Consider the following 22,274-nt stretch of genomic DNA (forward strand, 5'->3'; position numbering starts at 1 on the left):
TGCTGCAACAAAGTATTAGTTTAAGGGTGAGCAACCATGTACATTTTTTTCTTCTTACCTTCAAAGCTTTGCATTTGTTTTACAATTGCATTGTGCAGGTTATATAGCTTATATTTAAAGGGGAAAAACGTGAAATAATTTCTCATTTTTAAATCACAAAAAAGCAACTTTATACTCTTGACACATACCTTACATACATAGAAATATACTGTGCAGTATGACGTGCAGTGAAATTGCATGTTTGTCTAATAGCGAAAGTTGGTATCTAAAGTGAATTATTCATTGAAAGCTCAAGAATTAAACTATAAGCCTTGATAAGGATGTACAGCATTTCATTTTTTTAATACACACACACACACACACACACACACACACACACACACACACACACACACACACACACACACACACACACACACACACACACACACACACACACACACACACACACACACACACACACACACACACAGGGCCGCTGACAGCTTTTGCTGGGTCCAGGACAAAGTCATCTTAAAGGGCCCCCCTACCCAATACGTACAATCTAATGGGGACCCAATTCTGGGCCCCCTACCGGCCTGGGTCGGGACAACATACCCCTTTGTCCCTCCCTGTCGGCGGGCCTGCACACACACACACACACACACACACACACACACACACACACACACACACACACACACACACACACACACACACACACAGACTGATCCCCATCCCCCCAGACCAGAGCAGGCCGTCTCCTCTCCCATGCTCTCCCACACACTTCCTGCCTGGTGCTGGACTCACTTGCATGCACATCTGGATTGTGAGTAAAGTCATGTGACTTGTTCTGCTGCCAAAACATCACTTCTAGGAAGGCATTTATCTTTTGTGCATAGACAGACACAGGGAGCATGGCAATAGAATAGAATAGAATAGAATAGAATAGAATAGAATAGAATAGAGCTGAAGGGAATAGAACAAGTGAATTCTTTAGAAATGCTGCTTTTAGCATGTTGACCATACTGCCTATTTGCCTTACTATTCACCATGTACATAATTCTGTGATATGAACACAAACTCTTGTTGGGACAAAATATCTGGCAGTTTCATGGACTTGCCAATTCTGTTAATCATAGACTTAAGAAAGTGCTGTGGGGAACATATAGAAAACACTTCCGTGCCTCCATTACAGAATTTTGACAAATCCCATGAAACTGCCACAGAGTTTGTATCCATGTCTGTTTCTGTCTATGTCCCTAGTTCACCCCTGAGTGCTTGGTGTATAGTCAGCCAGTTTGGCATAGGTAGCTGGTCCCTTTAACTTTGAGGAGTAAGGAATTTCTAGATGTTCTTCTAGAATTTTACTGGAACACTCTACAGCTCCTATAGACGTCTGTGTTAAAAATCTCGCAAAGACATTATGACATCATAATGAGAACTCAAAATGTGTGCAAAATTCTAATCACATATTTGTGATGGTACTCCTCAAAGGGTTAAGCAGAGATCATGTGGAATGACATCCATTGCAACCCCATTTGTGTAGGGATAGTGATATGGAGCAGCTCGGGCAGGAAGTGGGATCATTCAAGAGCCCTCACGTAGGACAGTTGAATGGGTAGGAGGGACTCAATCTTCATGAAAAGAGGAGTAGGCACTGACAGCTGTCACTCAGTGGCCTTCCCGCTGAACTAGTACTGTATTACATTTCACAGGATTCTGTGAGATCTGGTTGAAATCATCTTAGAGGTTCTTGAAGAGTACAGTAAAGACCCTAGTAGTAATTAAATGTTTTCGACAGTGATATACATTTTCATTTAGGATACAGTCCAAATGGTGGGTTGCTTATTTACATGACACTGTAGCGAATAGGCACTGTCACCGGTGGTATTGGCTGATCCGCACAGCTTATATCGTGTGAGGGAAACAACTGCCCAATCAGAGGGTAACGACAAACTGGCATAAACAAGTATGCATGTCCTGCTGCACTGGTGTCTGGAATATTTGTGTGGTTTTATTCTGGCCATGAGTTGATAAGGTCAGCCTTTATGGCAGGGAGTTACTGAAAGACACTGGTGCGATGCATGGCATGCACTTCCTCCATGCTAGGAGAGATATGAAGAGAGCTGCTTAGAGAATGGACTTCATCAGAGTGTCTGACACAGATTGGAATACTGGAGCCTTGTGTTCTAGAAGACTGACTCCTCTTTTCAGTTCTATTCATCTCTGATAAATACTCCACAAAGAGAGTTTCTGGGAAGGTCTTGCATAACCTTGTCTCCTCCTCTTCGGAGCCCCCCATGCCTTGAGGGACTCTACTTCCTCTGTTTGGGAGGGGTGCATTTTGGGGGTGTGGTGGTGATGGGGAGCGTGTGTGGGGGGGTGGACGGGGTGCTATCCTCTTTTCAGTTGTACAGAAAGTGTACTGTGACATGGTTCAGTGTGCAAGAGAGCAGAGCAGTCGGTGAAGATGTCTGCACACTGTGTCCCATTGCTGGACGCGTGGAGGAGAAATATTAGTGCTCAAATCAAGAGGAGCCAATCGCTGAAGCTATGTCCTCAACATGTGTAAGTGGCCTTTTAGAACTATGATTCTAGCACAATGCTTTTAAGCTATAGCAAACAGTTGGCCTATTGTCTTGATGTTGTATTGTCTTGATTTTACGTTTACAACGTTTATCGTGTGCACAAAAGGCTGAATGCACAAAACACTTTTCCTGGCCGTCTTACGTAAATGAGGCAATTTGATTGGCAATCATAAAACAGGGAATATCTTAGATGTCTATCAGGCAATGGCTGGTAATAGGGGACGGTACAGGCTACATCCAGGCTTGGCAACGCCCATGTATAGTAATGACATGACATGATGCTGTGTAATTGAGGGTTAAAAATGTTTTGAATGACCATGACATGTTGTCATCCTTTCTTGCCTCAAGTCATCTGTTGATGTTGTATTTTATGAGGAGACATGTCATCTCTCTTTCCGTCATTTATGAGTTTTTCATGTTCCCCAAGCACATCACAATGCCACTTTTAAAGGTGCACTGTGCAGGAAGTGGTCAAAAAGGTACTGCAACTACTGCTCACTGAAACTGGGCTGCCTATTGTCAAATTTGATATTTTCATGACAGTTTATTAAGTAATAAACTAGCATTTTCTAGTATGGCCCAAGAACAGTCAGTTTTGCAGCTAAAAATGTCTATTTCTTGAAATTCAGAAGATCCCCCTTTTCATGTATGAAAAGTGCAATCTTCCCAGTCATAATGAATAGGCTACATAGAATTTGATGGTGGATTCATGAAAAAAGGTAGCATTAGTGAATGGGTAGCATGGATTCTGAAAATAAACAACTAAAAATCTTACACAGTGCACCTTGAAGGCTGTCCGATTTCTAGTGTGTAAATCGATCAAATATGATGATAACTTATTTGATAACATATTGTTTTAGTGCTTCGCCAGATGGTGAGAGCTGCAGTTTGACAACTGACTTTGTTTGTGAGACTCTCATTCCATCTGGGACTGCAACAAATGCTGCAATCTGACTGCTTGGAATGCCATGTTTGTCCAGGTGCCATGCTTGTCCAGTCCAGGTGGAGGGTTGCTTATTTACTGTGATACCGTGGATGCAAATAGGCACTGTCAACTTGGTGGCATTGGCCGATGAACTTCTTCTGGGAAGGTCTTGCATAAAGCTTCTCTTCTCTTCGGAGCCCCCATGCCTGAGGCTTAGGGGACTCTACTTCCTCTGTTTGGGAGGGTAAGGGGGTGTATTTGGGGTGGTGGTGATAGGGAGTGGGGGGTGCTAGCCTGTGTGACCCGACCATGATATTTCTTCTCATAGCCTACATGGGGTTTTGTTTGTTTGTAAACACAGTGTTTTGAGGAGGGGCAAGACACTGGCAGCCAACCACGTGAGCTAATTTTTTGACCGACAGCGGTTTCCAACAGTCAGAGGTTGAGTTGTGAGCAGTAGGCCTAAGGGTCGCGCAGCCAGGGAAAAACAAAAAATGAGAACCCATTCATGAAAAGAAGTATTATGGGTGGGTCATGCCAGCTAGGGGGGTGTTATCCTCTTCTCAATTGTACAGAAAGTGTTCTGTGACCTGGTTCAGTGTGCAGCCAAGAGAGTAGAGCAGTCGGTGAAGATGTCTGCACAATGTGTCCCATTGCTGGACGCGTGGAGGAGAAATAGTAGAGCTCAAATCAAGAGGACCGAATCGCTGAAGCTATGTCCTCAACAGGTGTAAGTTGCCTTTTAGAACTAACGATTCTTTAGCAGAATGCTTTCTGAGGAATCCAATTGTATTATCTCCCTGTGACTTGACGTTTCCAATGTTGCCTATATGGTTCGTAGCGGTAAGCTAGGCAACGCCCATTTTCAGTAGTGACATGATGCTTTGTCCACAGACCTATTGGCTAGGGCTGTGGCTGTCATTGAGGGTTAAAAAATGAAACAATTTGATATGTTGTCATCCTTTCTTGCCTCGAGTCATCTCTGGATGTTGTAGGCTATTATATGAGGGGACTTGTTGTCTCTTTTTCTGTCATTTCTGAGTTGTTCATGTTCCCCAAGCACATCACAATGCCGTTTTTTAGGGTGACGGATCTGATGTGTGAATTGTTCAAATATGATGGCTAACTTATTTGATAACATTTTTTTGCGCTCAGCCAGATAATGAGAGCTTTGGTAGAGTGACCAAACGTCCGTGTCCTGGGCGCCCCGGGATAGTTCATGAAATTATGGAAACGCGCGGGTATGGTGTCATTGAAACATTAAAAATCCTGTAGATAACATATAACACACAGCTTTACTGGAGCCTGCATTGAAAAGTAGTTCAATATTCACAAGCATTAAAGGCCAGGGAACATGATTCCAACCCGTTCTTTGTCCGTAACAGGTTGCGCCTCTCACTTGTGCCCATATCGAATGCATAGGCTACACACTACGCACCTGCCCGGCGTAGCAACACAACGCGTAGCCTACAGTGACAAACTATTAACTGCACATGGGCGCACTACATGCTAGAGTCTCTCTCTCTCTCTCTCTCTCTCTCTCTCTCTCTCTCTCTCTCTCTCTCTCTCTCTCTCTCTCTCTCTCTCTCTCTCTCTCTCTCTCTCTCTCTCTCTCTCTCTCTCTCTCTCTCTCTCTCTCTCTTCTAGCCTAAATGAAGGAGCTAGTAGCCAGAAAACCATTCGAACAGTTCTGTCAGCAACATGACGAAACGCAAACGTTCATCATCGGTGAGTTACTATGGAAAGTCCTGAATATTGGGCCGATGCATTGTGCGCAAAGCAAATATTTGAACGATCAGAAAAAAACAAAGAAAAATAATCTGCTTACCAAATCAACTAGGCTACTAGATGAAGCTTAGATAAAACGAACAAGTTTGCGAGGATAACATTGGTAGGCTAGATGAAAAAGGTTTAAGAAGATGACAGGCAATGACAGATGACATTTTTTTTGTAAACTCCAACAGAGCATTGTATGTTCAAAAAAGCCTGGAAGAAAAAAAAAATCACTGGTCCACTTCAGTTGATTAGGCTACTGACTGTTACCACATTAATCAACTGAAGTGCCTGGACCTAACTCACGCAGATGGATGCATGTGTTAGTCCTATTCCATGTCAATGCTGCCCACGCACTTTTTTCTGCTGATTCCCAGCAGGAGTAACGCCATGAACATTTCTCAATGTTGCATTTTAGTGATGGGCAAGCAACCCGAATTCATTATAGTTCGGTGTCATATTCCAAATGACCTGGGTTTACCTGAAAATTCTGTAGAAACACTACTGGTAGCCTAGTTGAATTGGACAGAAAAAAACAAAGGAGAAAGGACTGGTAATCATATCATATTTCATGACCCTGTCTTTAGTGACATCATTGTATGTACATACCACACTGCTCCCTTTTATAACCTGACAATGACACACCTATAATGAATATTCCTGAATTTGGTAATGAACACAGATATTAAAAGTTGCTGCATGCACATCTCTCTCTCTCTCTCTCTCTCTCTCTCTCTCTCTCTCTCTCTCTCTCTCTCTCTCTCTCTCACACACACACACGCACACACACACACACACACACACACACACACACACACACACACACACACACACACACACACACACACTACCCATCAGATTATAGACCTTGTCTCGCTTGCTTCCTTGAAGGACACTGCTGAGAGAGAGCCAGTTGAGCAAAATGCCACGATGGCAGGCGAGGAGAGAGCTGCATTTTGCACACATATCACTTGCACTTGATATTTGTGGTCTGGGAAACAATGTAGTGTGTGTACAAGTGTCCTGCCCAGCCATGCTGCGCTGCTGTGCCTTGTCCTGCCTCCCCTTGCCTTCCATGGCGTTTGCCCTCTGACCCCCTGCGTCGTCTGCTTATTCCCTTGCAGGGCGCTGCTGAGGGAGCCTGGCGTGGTGGCATCTCTCGCCGAGCAGAATGCCAAGATGGCAGGCACGCTCCTCCGCACCGATGGCACCGCTGCGTTCCGCCGCTTCACGCCGGACTCGCTGGCGGCGATCGAGGCGGCCAAAGCTTTGGAGTGCGTGGATTGTGAGGAGGAGATGTGTCAAGACCAAAGCCAGAAGAACAAGAAGAAGAAGAAAAGGAAGAATAAGAAGGAGCAGAAGGATCGACCCAAGCCCTCCAGCGACCTTGAGGCCGGCAAGGTCGTGCCCTTCATCTTCGGCGACCCTCCACCGGAGCTGCTCAACGTGCCCCTGGAGGACCTGGACCCCTTCTACAGGGCAAAGAAGGTCAGGGGGTGTATTTAATCTATCAAGCAATTGATTAATTTACCACCGAAGCACCAAAATATATCACTTAATTATTAAATGCCACCAAACCATGACAGGAGGAGCACACAGGATGCCAGCTTTCAGTGTTATCCTAGTGTTATCTTCAATGGAAAGTCGATGGAAACTAGTTTCAGGTGAATTAGGCAAATGCTAGGCATAAATGTCAACTAAACCAGTGGTTCCCAACCTTTTTCTTCAGGGACCCATATTTTGACCATTGTAAGCTTTGGTGACCCAACTGCGTGAGGGCCCGCACGAGAGGGAGTAACATGATACTCTGTTTCCTGCTCATTCTTAACTCATTTTAGTTATGTAATTTTATTCGTCTTCGGTAAAATATAGAAGAAATGTTTAATGTAGCACAACATTTTGATGTTTCTACGTATATATTAGGTTAGATGCTTTGTCATCTATACAACATGGGCTAAATATGGTATTCAAATTAAACCCCTTAAAAACAAGAAGGCTTTGCGACCCTCTGTGGATCTTTGTTGACCCATAGGTTTGGTCCGGACCCATAGGTTGGGAACCACTGAATTAAACAACAATAAATCAGCTCATGTTTGGGTTTAATCAAGTTTTAGATACTGTTCACACATACATGGATATTTTTTCAGTTTTAGCATCTTGTTTAGATGTGAATGGAGTTTTAGAAATCTCCTCCTAAAACATTTAGAACCTTTAGGGAGCTGAAACACACCTGTCGTGTCCACATGTACACTGTATACGTAAATGGATACAGACTATCTCTGTGAAAAAATATTGACATACGTTTAATCAAGGCCTTAGGCCTAGTCCCCACACAGCAAACTGCCAGGTGTTTTTCGCAGAGCGGAATATCGCGCTGGGGCCGTGGTCACCAATACATACATTAGATACTCCCTGGGGCTAGCTACGCTTCTCACCTGCCTTTCAAACCTCGCGGCCCAGTCAGCCTCTCGCGGTAGACAGCCTGCAGACCCGGCGAGATAGCAAACGGCGAACGATCGTTTACACACATTACCCACCCAATATCACAACATAGTATCTACAATACTGCGATATCGCCCCCATTGAAAGTCGATGAGAGCAGAGTTGAATTTAGCTGTGTGGGAACGGGCCATGAGAGCACGAGAGTAGTAATACATCTTTAAAATGCCTAGGTCTTCATTTTCTCTCTTTCAGACCTTCGTTGTCATCAGCAAAGGGAACGTGATCCACAGGTTCAACGCTGAGCCAGCTCTGGATTGGCTGTGGCTACGGCCCTTCAGCCCTGTCAGACAAGCAGCCATTCAAGTGGTTTTGCATTCATATCCTTATAATGTGACCCAGAGCACACACACACACACACACACACACACACACACACACACACACACACACACACACACACACACACACACACACACACACACACACACACACACACACACACACACACACACACACACACACACACTCTAGAAAACACCTCTGACCTCTGACATAAGAAATGAAAAACTAACAATCTTTTGATGACATAAACAACACACTCCTTCCTTAACCCACATATACATTGTTCAGATTGTTCATCGTCCTCACTATTCTAGCCAACTGTGTGTTTCTGGTAATGCCCTACTCAGCAGACGCATTGGGGTGAGATGTCTTAAATGAAATCCTTTGCACAAATCTGACACATCCAATTTCTTGCCTGTTACTTTCCTTCTTTGCCTAGTAACACAAAATGTGAACTGCTCTTGTTCAACATTAAGCTGCTTTCACAAAGTCTTTCTGTTTTCATATGCATGTTTGGGATTCTAAGATTCTGAAAGCTGTACATGAGTTTTCAGAACACAGCTACTGTAAAGTTGAAAACAGCTTAATCTGTGGTCATAAATTTATGAAATTCTGAGTTTTAGATTTAATGTAATATAATTGATGATTCCCTCCCCCAACCTTCACAGTGTCCTCCATCTCCTGTACCCACTTTAGGCAAACTTGACACCGGTGTCATATGCATGACATGACATTGTCATAATAGTGTCATAATAGTGTCATAATAGTGTCGTGATGATGCTTGGACGAGTCATAAACATTATGTCAGAGTCATAAACATTTTATGGTCCCGAGAGGTTGACATTGTTAGGGCTGTCTTTACCATAGCCGAATGCCACTTAATGACAGCAGTCATAAATGTTTATGACATTGACATAATGTTTATGACACTTTTATGACACTGTCATGTCATACCTGTGATGCCGGCATCAAATGAAGTGTTATGGAAGTGATACCAACCTAGCTGCTGTCTACTACTGTAATTCTTACCGTAAATAAATTAATCTATTCAGTAACAGCTGAAATATACTGTAATTATCTACTACAGAGAAGAAATAACAGACAATTGCCCTCTGATTGGCTAACACAATAGGAAATTGCCATTTTTGGAAACACGACTACAGGATTGGAGGAAGCTCTTGGAAGTCTATTTTATGTACTACCTGAGATGGTGAAAGGGACCTAGAAAATCTTTGGTAGTACTTCCAGAATCCCATAACAGCTCAAGGAAGTTTGACTAAAAAACACAGATTCAGTATCATCTACCTGGCGTAACCCGTCTTCTCCTGCCTGACCGCTTATGATGTTGCAGGTTTACCTGTATTGCCGTGTACACTTTAGAGGCCTTGATCAAGGTGCTATCCAGAGGACTGTGTTTGGGGCGCTTCACCTTCCTCCGCGACCCGTGGAACTGGCTCGACGTGTTTGTCATCCTCATGGGGTGAGTGACACACCAAGGAGAGCAAAGCTTTTGGTGGGGCCTGGCGCAAAGTCATCTGGTCAGTCGTGGTCTTTAAAGGAGTATGCCACTACTTTGGGGCTTAATACAGTTAAAATCGTTGGCCAGGGTTTAGAAAGGTGGGAAAGTGTCATATTTTTCATGTAAGCCGTTGTCTTGCTTTAAGACAAGTTAAAAGAGAGAGTATGTCGCTAAGCTAGTGAAAGTCAATGCATCCGTGTAGCAGCATGTAGCATGTAGAGATTGGCTTTGGACCAGAGAGTTGCAAGTTCGAATCCCACCCTTCCACACTCCCTACCGCACTCCATGAGTGCATTCCAATATGCGACCTTGCGTCATGTGCGTGTTATGTGCCTTGCAGTTTGCAAATGAGAAAATTAATTTACAATTGAGTTTGCAAGATATTGAAATATAATGCTGTTGTCAGTGATGTCATCATGACGTATTACTTTCTGGTATGAGGCCGGAAGCACAAGTGGAGGAGGCAAGGTCGCATATTGGAACGCGATGCCCTTGAGCAAGGCACACAACCCCTTACTGTTCCAGGGATTGTACCAACACCTGTTTGTTGTAGCTCCGCAGAGTAATCTGAATCAGTCTCTCTCTCTCTCTCTCTCTCTCTCTCTCTCTCTCTCTCTCTCTCTCTCTCTCTCTCTCTCTCTCTCTCTCTCTCTCTCTCTCTCTCTCTCTCTCTCTCTCTCTCTCTCTCTCGTGTGTGTGTGTGTGTGTGTGTGTGTGTGTGTGTGTGTGTGTGTGTGTGTGTGTGTGTGTGTGTGTGTGTGTGTGTGTGTGTGTGTGTGTGTGTGTGTGCACTACTCTGACGGTTAATGACTTGAAAATGAGGATGATCATCACTTATACTGGGAGCTGATTTGGGACAGTCATATGAAATATAATCTGCATCAAAATGTGTAACAGTGTGTATGTGATGTGCTGTGTCTTTGTAACAGTGTGTATGTGATGTGCTGTGTCTTTGTAACAGTGTGTAGTGTTGTGCTGTGTCTTTGTAACAGTGTGTATGTGTTGCGCTGTGTCTTTGTAACAGTGTGTAGTGTTGTGCTGTGTCTTTGTAACTGTGTGTATGTGATATGCTGTGTCTTTGTAACAGTGTGTATGTGATGTGCTGTGTCTTTGTAACAGTGTGTATGTGATGTGCTGTGTCTTTGTAACAGTGTGTATGTATGTGATGTGCTGTGTCTTTGTAACAGTGTGTATGTATGTGATGTGCTGTGTCTTTGTAACAGTGTGTATGTATGTGTTGTGCTGTGTCTTTGTAACAGTGTGTATGTGTTGCGCTGTGTCTTTGTAACAGTATGTATGTGATGTGCTGTGTCTTTGTAACAGTGTTTATGTGATGTGCTGTGTCTTTGTAACAGTGTGTATGTGATGTGCTGCAGAGATTTTTTTAGGAAGGGAAGATAGGACAGAATCGTTAGGTGTCCATAGAAATCAACGGTGAAGATTCGTAACGCAAATATGGCGTCTACCCGCACATCTCCCGCCTTTCTGGTAACAAGAGCCAATGTGCCTGCTGAGCTGCGTTGCCAGTGATCCAATCATCTGGCTGCATCGGCGCACGCGAAATTATGCACATGCTCAGTTGTGAAAAGCCGTTGCTCTCGTACCGTTATGGAACTACTGCGCCTGCGCTCTGTCAAAAAAAACATGAGAAAAGTGGCTTAAAAAGCTTTATTTTGACTCGTATGACACAACCAAGTAGTCTAGATTGATTAGTTTTTCACGGTCGTTTCAACCATATGGTTTTCACAACCGCTGGGTTCCCCTCCGTCCTATACTCAGTTTCCCCATTCATTTTTCCCATTGACTCTCAGATCTGGTCTACTTAATCGCGAAATAGCACTCCGAAGGCGTCACCAAGATGGCCGCCATATGTCCCCTCTCAATCTAAACTCTCTCTGTGTGCTGTGTCTTTGTAACAGTGTGTATGTGATGTGCTGTGTCTTTGTAACAGTGTGTATGTGATGTGATGTGTCTTTGTAACAGTGTGTATGTGATGTGCTGTGTCTTTGTAACAGTGTGTATGTGATGTGCTGTGTCTTTGTAACAGTGTGTATGTGTTGCGCTGTGTCTTTGTAACAGTGTGTACTGTATGTGATGTCCTGTGTCTTTGTAACAGTGTGTATGTGTTGTGCTGTGTCTGTGTAACAGTGTGTATGTGATGTGCTGTGTCTTTGTAACAGTGTGTATGTGATGTGCTGTGTCTTTGTAACAGTGTGTATGTGATGTGTTGTGTCTTTGTGTGTCCACAGGTACCTTAGGATGTTCATAAACCTGCCGGGATTTACTATGTTTGCTGTGCTGAAGGTTATCCCCCTGTTGCCTGGTATGGACCAAGTCATAGCCGAAAACGTTGTTGTTGTTGTTGTTGTTGTTGTTGTTGTTGTTGTTGTTGTTGTTGTTGTTATTTAGTTTAGCTTAGTTGTTTAGTTTATCATATAGGCTACTTAGACTTAAACTCGTTTTCTGCATGAACATTACAGGGTCTTAACTGATCAATCAATCAATCAATCAATCAATTATTTATATAGCACATTATCATACAAAACTGTCATTCAATGTGCTAGAAAGTAGAGAAAGAAGATAAAAACGCTACAAGATACTGTTGTGCAGTTCTAATTTGGAGAGGAAGCTGGTTGCAGCATTTGGCAGCATAATGACTAAATGCCATTTGACCCTTGGCACAACTAGTAGAGGAGACCCTGAAGATCTAAGACGTCTATTAGGATGATATTGCTCTAGCACAGGGGTTCCCAAACTTCGCCATGACATGGCCCCCCATTTACCGGTAGATTCCAGCCAAGGCCTCCTGACTTGAGCCATGCCACACTGTTTTTTCTGTGCACCCGGTTTCACAACTTGATGAAGTTGGTGCATTTCTAAACAGAGAGTATAATATATAGGGCCTATATAAACATTATTAAGAAGAAAATGATTCCACTCCGATTGTTCAGCTTTTTTGTTTATTTTGGCTACTGAAGTTATTCAATTTATGAAATTATTCATTTTATGTCACTATGTTTTTCCTGACAACCTGGTGCGGAACCCCAGAACCTGCTGCGGAACCCAGACCTGTGACTCAGCATTTTCTGTGCACAGTGTTGTACCTGAACTAGTTCAATGAACTTAAGTTCATGAACTAGTTCATCATTTGAGCAAACTTGAACTGAACGCTCACTGTGTACTGCATGATGAACGAACCATGAACTAGTTCATTCTGGTGCCTGTGAACGAACGGCATGTGCATTTGTTTAATAAGGTGCCACATTTCCTTGGTGTTCAGGTGAAACCCCAGCCAAATACATTTCAAAAGGGCCCCAGTAATATAAAATGACAACACATATCTTTTCATTGTTCTGATAAAAAAATGAATGCCTGTCTGTGGTTTTATGCCTGTATAGGCTTTGTCAATGATATTGAACAACATAGCTCGAAATCTCTTGCGAAAAAAACTGTGTAGTTCCCTTTTGGAAACTATGAACGAACTATGAACTATGAACAATAATGAACTATGAACAAATTAGTTCATTCTGAAATGTGTGAACTGAACTTTGAACTAGTTCCTGTAAAAGATTAACTTTCCCAACACTGTCTGTGCATATGTGAACGCATCAAAGTGTACACAGTCCCCTTAGAAGTGAACAGTATGAGACCTTTATTACCGTGGTCTCAGTACGGTTCACTTATAAGTTCTGACAAGTTACACTTGTGACTAGGTGTAATCACTTAAGGAGGGCTCTAGAGCAGTGGTTCTTAACCTGGGGTGCGGGCACCCCCTGGGGATGCGCCAGAGATTTCAGGGGGTGCACAGAATTTTTTTTTGTTGAGAATGCAACCAAACTTCTGCTTGCGGACATTATAATTACGCCAAATCAAAACCAAATTAAAACATGGTTGATCCCCATGTAAAGTGATTATGGTATTGATCAATGTCTCAAGCAAGAATCATTGTAATTAATCACTTAAATGCCTATACACGTGTAGACATTTGGGATGGGGGTGTGCGGTTTGTCTTGGGCACAGGTAAGGGGGTGCATTAAGAAAAAAAGGTTAAGAAACACTGCTTTAGAGGAACGGGTATGATCAACAAGAGGCCTGAAACCCAATAAACTCCAGAAAGATCAGACGGTTCTTTCTGTAATACACTCACAATATGAAAGGAAACAGAGTACTTTTGCTGTCAGTTTACACTTTTTGTTCCACTTGAAGAGGACTGAGTTTTCCTAGTGTCTACTCATGGCCAGTAATACAATGTCCCTGTTCTTTCTCTGCCGAGACTAGGCCAGAAGCGGGTTGTCGGCGCGATGGCCCATTCCCTGCGGAGGCTTCGTGACGCGGCTGTCATCACCCTCTTCAGTCTGGTCATCTTTGCCTCAGTGCTGCTGCAGGTCTTCATGGGCGACCTCCGGACAAAGTGCATTGTTATTGATGATTCAAACGGGACGTTTGATGATCTTGGCTTCTGGCATGATGATGATCCCTATGGTCCTAGATACATCAACAACCATTGTAAGCCTACTTAACAACAAAGCAAAGACCATTGGTCGTGTGTGTGTGTGTGTGTGTGTGTGTGTGTGTGTGTGTGTGTGTGTGTGTGTGTGTGTGTGTGTGTGTGTGTGTGTGTGTGTGTGTGTGTGTGTGTGTGTGTGTGTGTGTGTGTGTGTGTGTATACGTGTGCGTGTGTCTGTGTGTGAACAATGGAATCCTTTGTATGGCCATGGTGCATCTTCACCTTTGCCATTGGCATTGTCATGTCATTGCTGTAGCCAATATAGCCACTGAAACCGAAAGGATGAACAGTGGCACGCCATATTGATGAAAAGGCAAAATGCATACAAACAAAAGCTGTGCACTGTTTATTTCTCCTTGTTTACTAATGTGACTCTTGCCATTTGTAGCTAACCAATATATTCTGCCGAGCCAGTTGGATGCTCTGGTGTGTGGGAATCGGTCGGACGCTGGGTGAGTTCTTTTTTTTTTAGATATTGTTTTGGTCTTTTTGACTTTATTCATGATAGTACAGTGAAGATGGTGACAGGAAGCGAGTGGGGAGAGAGAGACGGGGAAGGGCAATCGAGGAATCGGGGAATCGAACCCAGGTCGGCCGCATAGTAGAAGAGTGCCCTACCGTTAGGCCACGGGTGAGTTCTGTCAAAGATTCTACATAGGATGACCAAGACAAAGCATTCTTTTTTTTTTTTTAACCTCCACCAAGGAGGTTATGTTTTCGGTCGCATTGGTTTGTCTCTTTGTTTGTTTGTCTGTTTCTCTGTCGGTCAGCAGGATACTGTAACTCAAAAAGTCAGGAATGGATTTGGATGAAATTTGGAAATGACAAAAGGAACAAGTTGCTAAATTTTGGTGATGATACGGATCACGACGCGGATCCAGGATCTTTCACAAAACAAAGCAGAAAGACAAATAAAAATGTTTTATTTTTATTTTTTGAGGCTTTTAAGCAGGACAGTGGAGGTGAGACAGGAAATGAGTGCGGAGAGAGAGACGGGGAAGGATCAGCAAATTACCCGGGACGGAATCGAACCCGGGTCGCCGGCGTAGCAGTCCAGTGCCCAGCCATTCTAGCCACGGCTGGGCCCAAGACAAAGCATTCTATGCATTGGCATTCTAACAAAGATTGATCAATTCCGGTCTCCTCAATAGGAGAGACAAGAGACATTTTGATAGATTTTCCAATTGACCGCCATTCATTCTGAACCCCTGTCGCCAGTCTTCCAAAGAGGCGTGTAAGATTAGAACCTTACAGCTGATTGATTCGGAAAGAAACTCCTCCTGAACTGTCCCTTACTTGTCAATCGTCTCTGGATTCATCATGCTGCCATAAATGAGCGTTGCTATCCCTATGCTAACAACTGCCCAATTATCGCTGTTTTAATGTCACAACTGTTTTTTAGAAGTTTATTTATTTATACGTTTATTTCTTAATATGAATTAATGCTGCCCATTCAAAAATCAGGTGTCATTGAAAAGGCAGTGATGCACATGGACACCTATTTCCATCTAGACTCTTAACGATTATCTTTTTCATGGTCTTGGTCTTGGAGAGAACTCTGTCGAACACTCTTCTCCTCTCCTGTCCTCTCCTCTTCTAACCACACCTCTCCTAACCTTTCCTCTCCTAACCTTTCCTCTCCTCTTCCATTTTAACATCTCTTCTCCTCTCCTGTCCTCTCCTCTCTTCTCTCCTCTCCTCTTATCACCACACCTCTCCTCTCGTGCCCTCCTGTCCCCTCCTGTCCTGTCCTCTCGCTTCTCCTCTCCTCTTGTAACCTCTCCTCTCCTCTCCTCACAGTGGCTGCCCTGCCGGTTTTATATGCCTGAGGACAGAAAGAAATCCCAACTATGGCTACACAAGCTATGACAATTTCTTCTGGGCCTTCCTCTCTGTTGTCCGTCTAATGGCGCAGGACTTCGCAAGTGACCTCATTACCCTGGTTAGTGTGAACTTTTCAAATTCAAAAATTCAAATTCAAATGTGAAAAAGCTTTTCTGTCAAACATGTTGCCATGATGGAAAACGGTCTTTGAGCTTTGTGTGTGTGTGTGTGTGTGTGTGTGTGTGTGTGTGTGTGTGTGTGTGTGTGTGTGTGTGTGTGTGTGTGTGTGTGTGTGTGTGTGCATGTGTGAGTGAGTGTTTGTGCGTGCGTGTGTGTGTGTGTGTGTGTGTGTGTGTGTGTGTGTGTGTGTGTGTGTGCATGTGTGAGTGAGTGTTTGTGCGTGTGTGTGTGTGTGTGTGTGTGTGTGTGTGTGTGTGTGTGTGCGTGCGTGCGTGAGTGTGGGTACACATGCGTTTGTGTGTGCTCGCGCGTGGGTGTGTGTGTGTGTGTGCGTACGTACGTGCGTGTGCATGCGTGTGTGTGTGTGTGCGTGCGTACGTGCGTGTGCATGTGTGTGAGTGAGGGTACACATGCGTGTTTGTGTGCGTGCACGTGTGTGTGTGTGTGTGCGTGCACGTGTGTGTGCGCGCGCTTGTGTGTGGGTTTGTCTGTGTGTGTTGCGTATGTGGTTTGTGCGAGTAGTTTGAGAAAACAATGTTCTGTGTGTGTATTGAATTTGGAATGAAGAATTTCCTATAAATTACTTTCGTTGGCCAGAGGCACTCTATGTTCTGCCTGGAGGAAGCAGTAAATGGTAAATGGACTGCATTTATATAGCGCCTTTCCACTCCTTCAAGCACTCAAAGCGCTTTACATTGTGCCTCACATTCACCCATTCACACACCGGTGGCCGTGGCTGCCACGCAGGGTACCACCCTGCTACCAGGAGCAACTTGGGGTTAAGTATCTTGCTCAAGGACACAACGATGGAGTCAGACTGAGCGGGGCTTGAACCTGCAATCCTCTACCACCTGAGCTACCACCGCCCAGTTTAACCCATTGATGTCTGAAGCATCTGCAAAAAACGCCTGCTGAATGCCTAAGCCTTTGTTCTAAAAGTTGCCCTCAGCCTATAAAAAACAATATCTTAGCCTCTGATGCACATAATAACATCAAATAAGTTGCATTCCCAAGACCCTCATCATGCATTAGAATGTGTTCATTCAGCTGTAACATACCCACATTTTTATTAAAAAAACTAAAATCTCAAAAGCCTGAATCCAGCGTATATGCGTCTCCAGGCATCAAAGGGTAAACAACACATACGAGTCATCAGGCTAAAATGGGTTAAAACAAGAATGGAGTGGGTATTCCAAGATTCCCTTAGCTTTATTTGAAGATCCATGGTGTAAACATAATCGGCTCACAGACAGAAGATCCACGGTCTGTGACTAATCGCCCCATGGCTGGAAGATCCATTCTGTGAACTTCATTGACTCCTTCTGAAGTTACATCATCACTGACTGCGCACGCATTGTTGACTCAAACACACACCAGGGTTCCCACTGGTGCTTGAATTCCTTGAAAATGCTTGAATTTCAATTAAGTGTTTTCAAGGTTGTGAAAATGCTTTAATTTTTGGTGAAGTGCTTGAAAATGCTTGAAAAAGCCAAATAATAGAGATAAATTGTTCAGGCGCATCAAAAATCTGAGGGAGTGAGATGTCAGATGGGTTTTGCCATTCGACACCCTAAAATTGATTAGAATGCAGGAAATTGCATCTTAAAAACGCAACATTTTCTGGGGCAGGACCCCCACACCCCCTTCCCACGGCCTATTAAAGGTGCTGGAAAACTGAAAATTTGGTGCTTGAAGGTGCTTGAAAAGTGCTTGAATTTGTTGATGAAAAAGGTGTGGGAACCCTGACACACACACACATATACACACACACACATACACACACACACACACACACACACACACACACACACACACACACACACACACACACACACACACACACACACACACACACATACACACACACACACACACACACACACACACACACACACACACACACACACACACAGTGCAGTCTCTAAAGAGAGAAGACCTGCTGTCCTGAAGTGTTCCGCTATTCCTAGAGGGAATAGGCTGTTCCAGAAGCATATGGAGATGTTTGTGGTTACAAGAAATTAAATGTACCGACTGGACTGAGGACACCATTAGGGCTTTCAGGCCGACCAGAACGGAGCCGGTGTTGGTGCCCGCACCAGTTACGTTCAGCACTAAAGTGCTAGTCTGCAAACCGCCCGTGTTCATACCAGGCTCTGAACTTTTTCCGCACGTGACTGTGGTACCCGGATGAACCTGCTGACGGCCACGTTGTCGTCGCGGTTCGCAGAGAAAAAACTACTATTTTCCGGTTCGCGAACGCAAATATCTGTGGCGTGAACACGCCGGCCGGTTCGCGATTAGTTAGGGAACGGGCTCCAGCACGGTTCTCAGTCGGCCTGAACGCGCTATATCAGGAATGCCCGTGCCTGTGGTGCCCACTTCATATCTGAAGTTATTGTGATCATCCATTTTCTTGTTTGAGAAAAAAAAACAGCTGGCTTGTTTCTTTACAAATGTGCGGTGCATGGTCGATTCTGCTCCAACCATGCGCGAGCAGCCTGATTACATCACAGAAGTGTACAAACGTTAAAGGGACACTGTGCAGGAAATGGTCAAAAAAGGTACTGCAACTATGCTGCTTATTGAAATCGGGCTGCCTATTGCCAAACTTGATCTTTATATCAAAGTTTACTAAGTATTAAACAAATATTTTCTATTATTATTATTTCCATACGGTCCAAGTACAGTCATTTTTGCAGCTAAAAATGGCTATTTTTGGAAATTCAAAATGGCAGACAATGGAGAACATCCCCCTTTTCATGTATGAAAAGTGCAATTTTTCCAGTCATAATGAATACTTCGAATTTGATGCTGGTGGTAAGTATCCATGAAAAAGGTAACATTAGTGAATGGGCAACATGAATTCTGGAAATAAACAACTAAAAATCTCACACAATGTCCCTTTAAACGGGTATATTTGCTCACAGGCGACTTTTTGTAGACAGTCTGTCTCAGGGGTGTGGCATGACATTCTGTGCATTATGTTCAACCAGATGAAATGGATCATTAAAATGTGAAAGGAAAGTTATGGGATTCATTATGTTACCTGATTATGTTACCTCCCCCCCCCCCTATGTCGGGCCCTGATGATTTTAAGAAGAAAAATCCCCACTCACAAGCTACGTCTCATTATTTATTTATAAATTACCACCATGTCCACAAGCAGACGCGTTTCGGCTCTTAAGCCATCATCAGTGTGTGGACATGGTGGTCATTTATAAATAAATAATGAGGCGTACCTTGTGAGTGCAGATTTTTCCTCTTTAAGTTGATACCTTTTATCGCGCACCCTAAGTCTTTCATTTTTTTCCCAGAAGTTGAGTGCGTCCTCTGACAAACTTGAGGGCCCTGATGACTCTCACTCAGAATTGGGTACTCATGACATCTTATGAATTGGATGGGGGCCGCTACTTTCAGATGACTACTGTATAATAATATGTCCTGATCCTGACCACAGCTGTCAGTGGCTCTGACCACAGGATCAACCGAGTAACTTTAACTTTAACTTTTTAAAACTTTTTTTTAACTATAACTTTTCTCTTGACCCGCAGAGCCTGCGTGCGGGTGGGACTTACAACATATACTTGTTTGTCCTGATGTCGCTGGGATGCTTCTGTCTGGTGAGTCTGCTCCTGGCAGCCGTCTCCATGGCGTACGCCGAGATGAACAACGCCGCCATCCAGGACGCCAAGGAGAAGGAGGAGGAGTACACCCTCATCCTGGAGGAGATGAAGAGACAGCAGGAGCAGGTGAGTCAGGGTTATTGAGAATTCAGTTACTTTTTTGTGTGGTCTTCTTTCGACTTTATGTCCGATAGGACAGTGTGAGAGGTGGACAGGAAGCGAATCGGGAGAGAGATCGGGAGGGGTCGGCAAAGGACCCGGGAGTCGAAAGGAATCGAATTGAACCCAGGTCAGCCGCATGGCAGGCGAGTGCCCTACCGGTTGTCCACGGCAGGACCAGGGTTATTACTAACCCCAACTCCGATGAAGTTGGGACGTTTGGTAAACAGTGAATAAAATCAAAATGCTATCATTTTCAAAACATTCAATCTATTCATTAGATGAAGAATAGTGAAAAGACAACATATTAAGTGTTAAAACCGAGAAAAAATATTGTTTTGGGGGACATATGTACTCATTTCTAATTTGATAAATCCAACACGTCTCAAAAGAGTTGGGACGGGGATTAGTGAAATTTAGTAAACATCCAAATAAGATAAAACAACAAAGAAGAACATTTCAAAATGAATTGTACTGACGGACAATATAGGTGTCCAGGTATAAGATCATCACAGAGAGGCTGAGTCACTCAGAATTAAAGATGCAAAGGGAATAATTACCATAGTTATTACATACAGTGCCCTCCATAATTATTGGCACCCCTGGTTGAGATGTGTTAAAAGCCTTAAAATAAATTCAGTGTTTATTGCAGAAGAATACTGTCACACTGAAAATTTTAGGAAAATGTAGCCTTCAACTCAAATGAATTGTAGGAAAATAAAAAAAATCCCTGACTAGAAAATAATTATTTTTCATTAAATCACCTGTTCCACAATTATTGGCACCCTTAACAATTCCCAGGAAATAAATATAATTGAAGCATTTCTGTCATTTCTACAGTAGTTTACAAAGTTTACCAGAGTATGTAGGAACATTTAATTAGTAATTCATCACTTCCTGTTTCCCTGGGGTATAAATATGACGTGACACCGAGGCCATTTCTCTTATCCACTCTTAAACATGGGAAAGACAAAGGAACACAGCATACAAGTGAGGCAGATGTGCGTCGACCTTCACAGGTCAGGCAGAGGCTTCAAGAAGATTGCCACTCAACTGCAGCTGCCCATATCTACTGTGAGAGGAATAATTAAGAAGTTCAAAACAACTGGAACAGTGGTAAACAAGCCTGGACGAGGACCCAAGTTTATTTTGCCACCACGCACAGTGAGGAGGATGGTAAGAGAAATCAAAATATCTCCAAAGCTCACTGTTACAGAATTAAAACAAATCGTAGCATCCTGGGGTCACAAAGTCTCCAAATCAACCATCAGGCGCTGTCTACACGCCAACAAGCTGTTTGGGAGGCATGCACGGAGAAAACCTTTCCTCACCCACAATCATAAACGCAAACGTCTGGAGTTCGCCCAGCGGTATTGGGGCTTCAACTGGGACTGTGTGCTTTGGTCAGATGAGACCAAGATTGAGCTTTTTGGCAACAAACACTCTAAGTGGGTCTGGCGTGCCACGAAAGATGCGCATGCTGAAAAGCACCTCATACCCACTGTGAAGTATGGGGGTGGGTCAGTGATGCTGTGGGGCTGTTTCGCTTCCAAAGGCCCTGGGAAGCTTGTTAGGGTGCATGGCATCATGAATGCTTTGAAATACCAATAAATCAAAATCTGTTGCCCTCAGCCAAAAAGCTGAAGATGGGTCGTCACTGGATCTTTCAGCAAGACAATGACCCTAAACATATGGCCAAATCTACACAGAAATGGTTAACCAGACACAAAATCAAGCTCCTCCCATGGCCATCTCAGTCCCCAGACCTCAACCCCATTGAGAACCTGTGGGGTGAGCTGAAGAGGAGAGTACAGAGGAGAGGACCCAGGTCTCTGGATGATTTAGAGAGATTCTGCAAAGAGGAATGGCTGAAGATCCCTCTTTCTGTCTTTTCCCATCTTGTGAAACATTATAGGAGAAGATTAGGTGCTGTTTTGTTGGCAAAAGGGGGTTGTACAAAATATTAACAACAGGGGTGCTAATAATTGTGACACACATTATTTCATGTCAAATAATTATTTCTTTATGTGGGATTTTTTCCCCACTGAATAAATGCACTTGTATTGAAGGTTGGATTTTTCTCTTTTTTTCCATTAAGGTCCCATATTATTTAGAGAAAAATAATAATAACTGGAAGCTAAAAAACACATCTCAACCAGGGGTGCCAATAATAATGGAGGGCACTGTACATTTTTGAATTCCCTTTGATTTACCACGATTGAGTGTATATAAGACATATTTTTGTTAATAAAATCATTGTATAGGTTCATGACATCATGAAATATATATTGGCTGTAGTCTCACTCTAATTCCTGGAGTGCTAGAGCTATTGAAAATTTACCATATTAAGAATGCTTAATGCATGAAAATGATACAGGGGTGTAACATTCTCCTAAGCACCTGAGCTCAC

At 43.5% G+C, this 22,274-nt stretch overlaps 1 protein-coding gene across 1 annotated transcript in view; it reads left to right on the top strand.

Moving 5' to 3' along the window:
- The first annotated feature begins 2,423 nt into the window (after positions 1-2,423).
- Positions 2,424-22,274, top strand: part of LOC134438084 (sodium channel protein type 4 subunit alpha A-like) — a 48,356-nt gene continuing 28,505 nt past the window's right edge. The window contains exons 1-10 of the mRNA XM_063187672.1: positions 2,424-2,550; positions 6,393-6,756; positions 7,963-8,086; positions 8,331-8,412; positions 9,404-9,532; positions 11,821-11,894; positions 13,850-14,077; positions 14,467-14,530; positions 15,879-16,020; positions 19,634-19,831. Of these exons, the coding sequence (XP_063043742.1) occupies positions 2,453-2,550; positions 6,393-6,756; positions 7,963-8,086; positions 8,331-8,412; positions 9,404-9,532; positions 11,821-11,894; positions 13,850-14,077; positions 14,467-14,530; positions 15,879-16,020; positions 19,634-19,831 (1,503 nt within the window). The 5' untranslated portion in view covers positions 2,424-2,452. The remainder of the gene's footprint in view (positions 2,551-6,392; positions 6,757-7,962; positions 8,087-8,330; positions 8,413-9,403; positions 9,533-11,820; positions 11,895-13,849; positions 14,078-14,466; positions 14,531-15,878; positions 16,021-19,633; positions 19,832-22,274) is intronic.

The sequence above is a fragment of the Engraulis encrasicolus genome, chromosome 2 (assembly GCF_034702125.1).
Source record: "Engraulis encrasicolus isolate BLACKSEA-1 chromosome 2, IST_EnEncr_1.0, whole genome shotgun sequence".
Classification (NCBI taxonomy): Eukaryota; Metazoa; Chordata; class Actinopteri; order Clupeiformes; family Engraulidae; genus Engraulis; species Engraulis encrasicolus.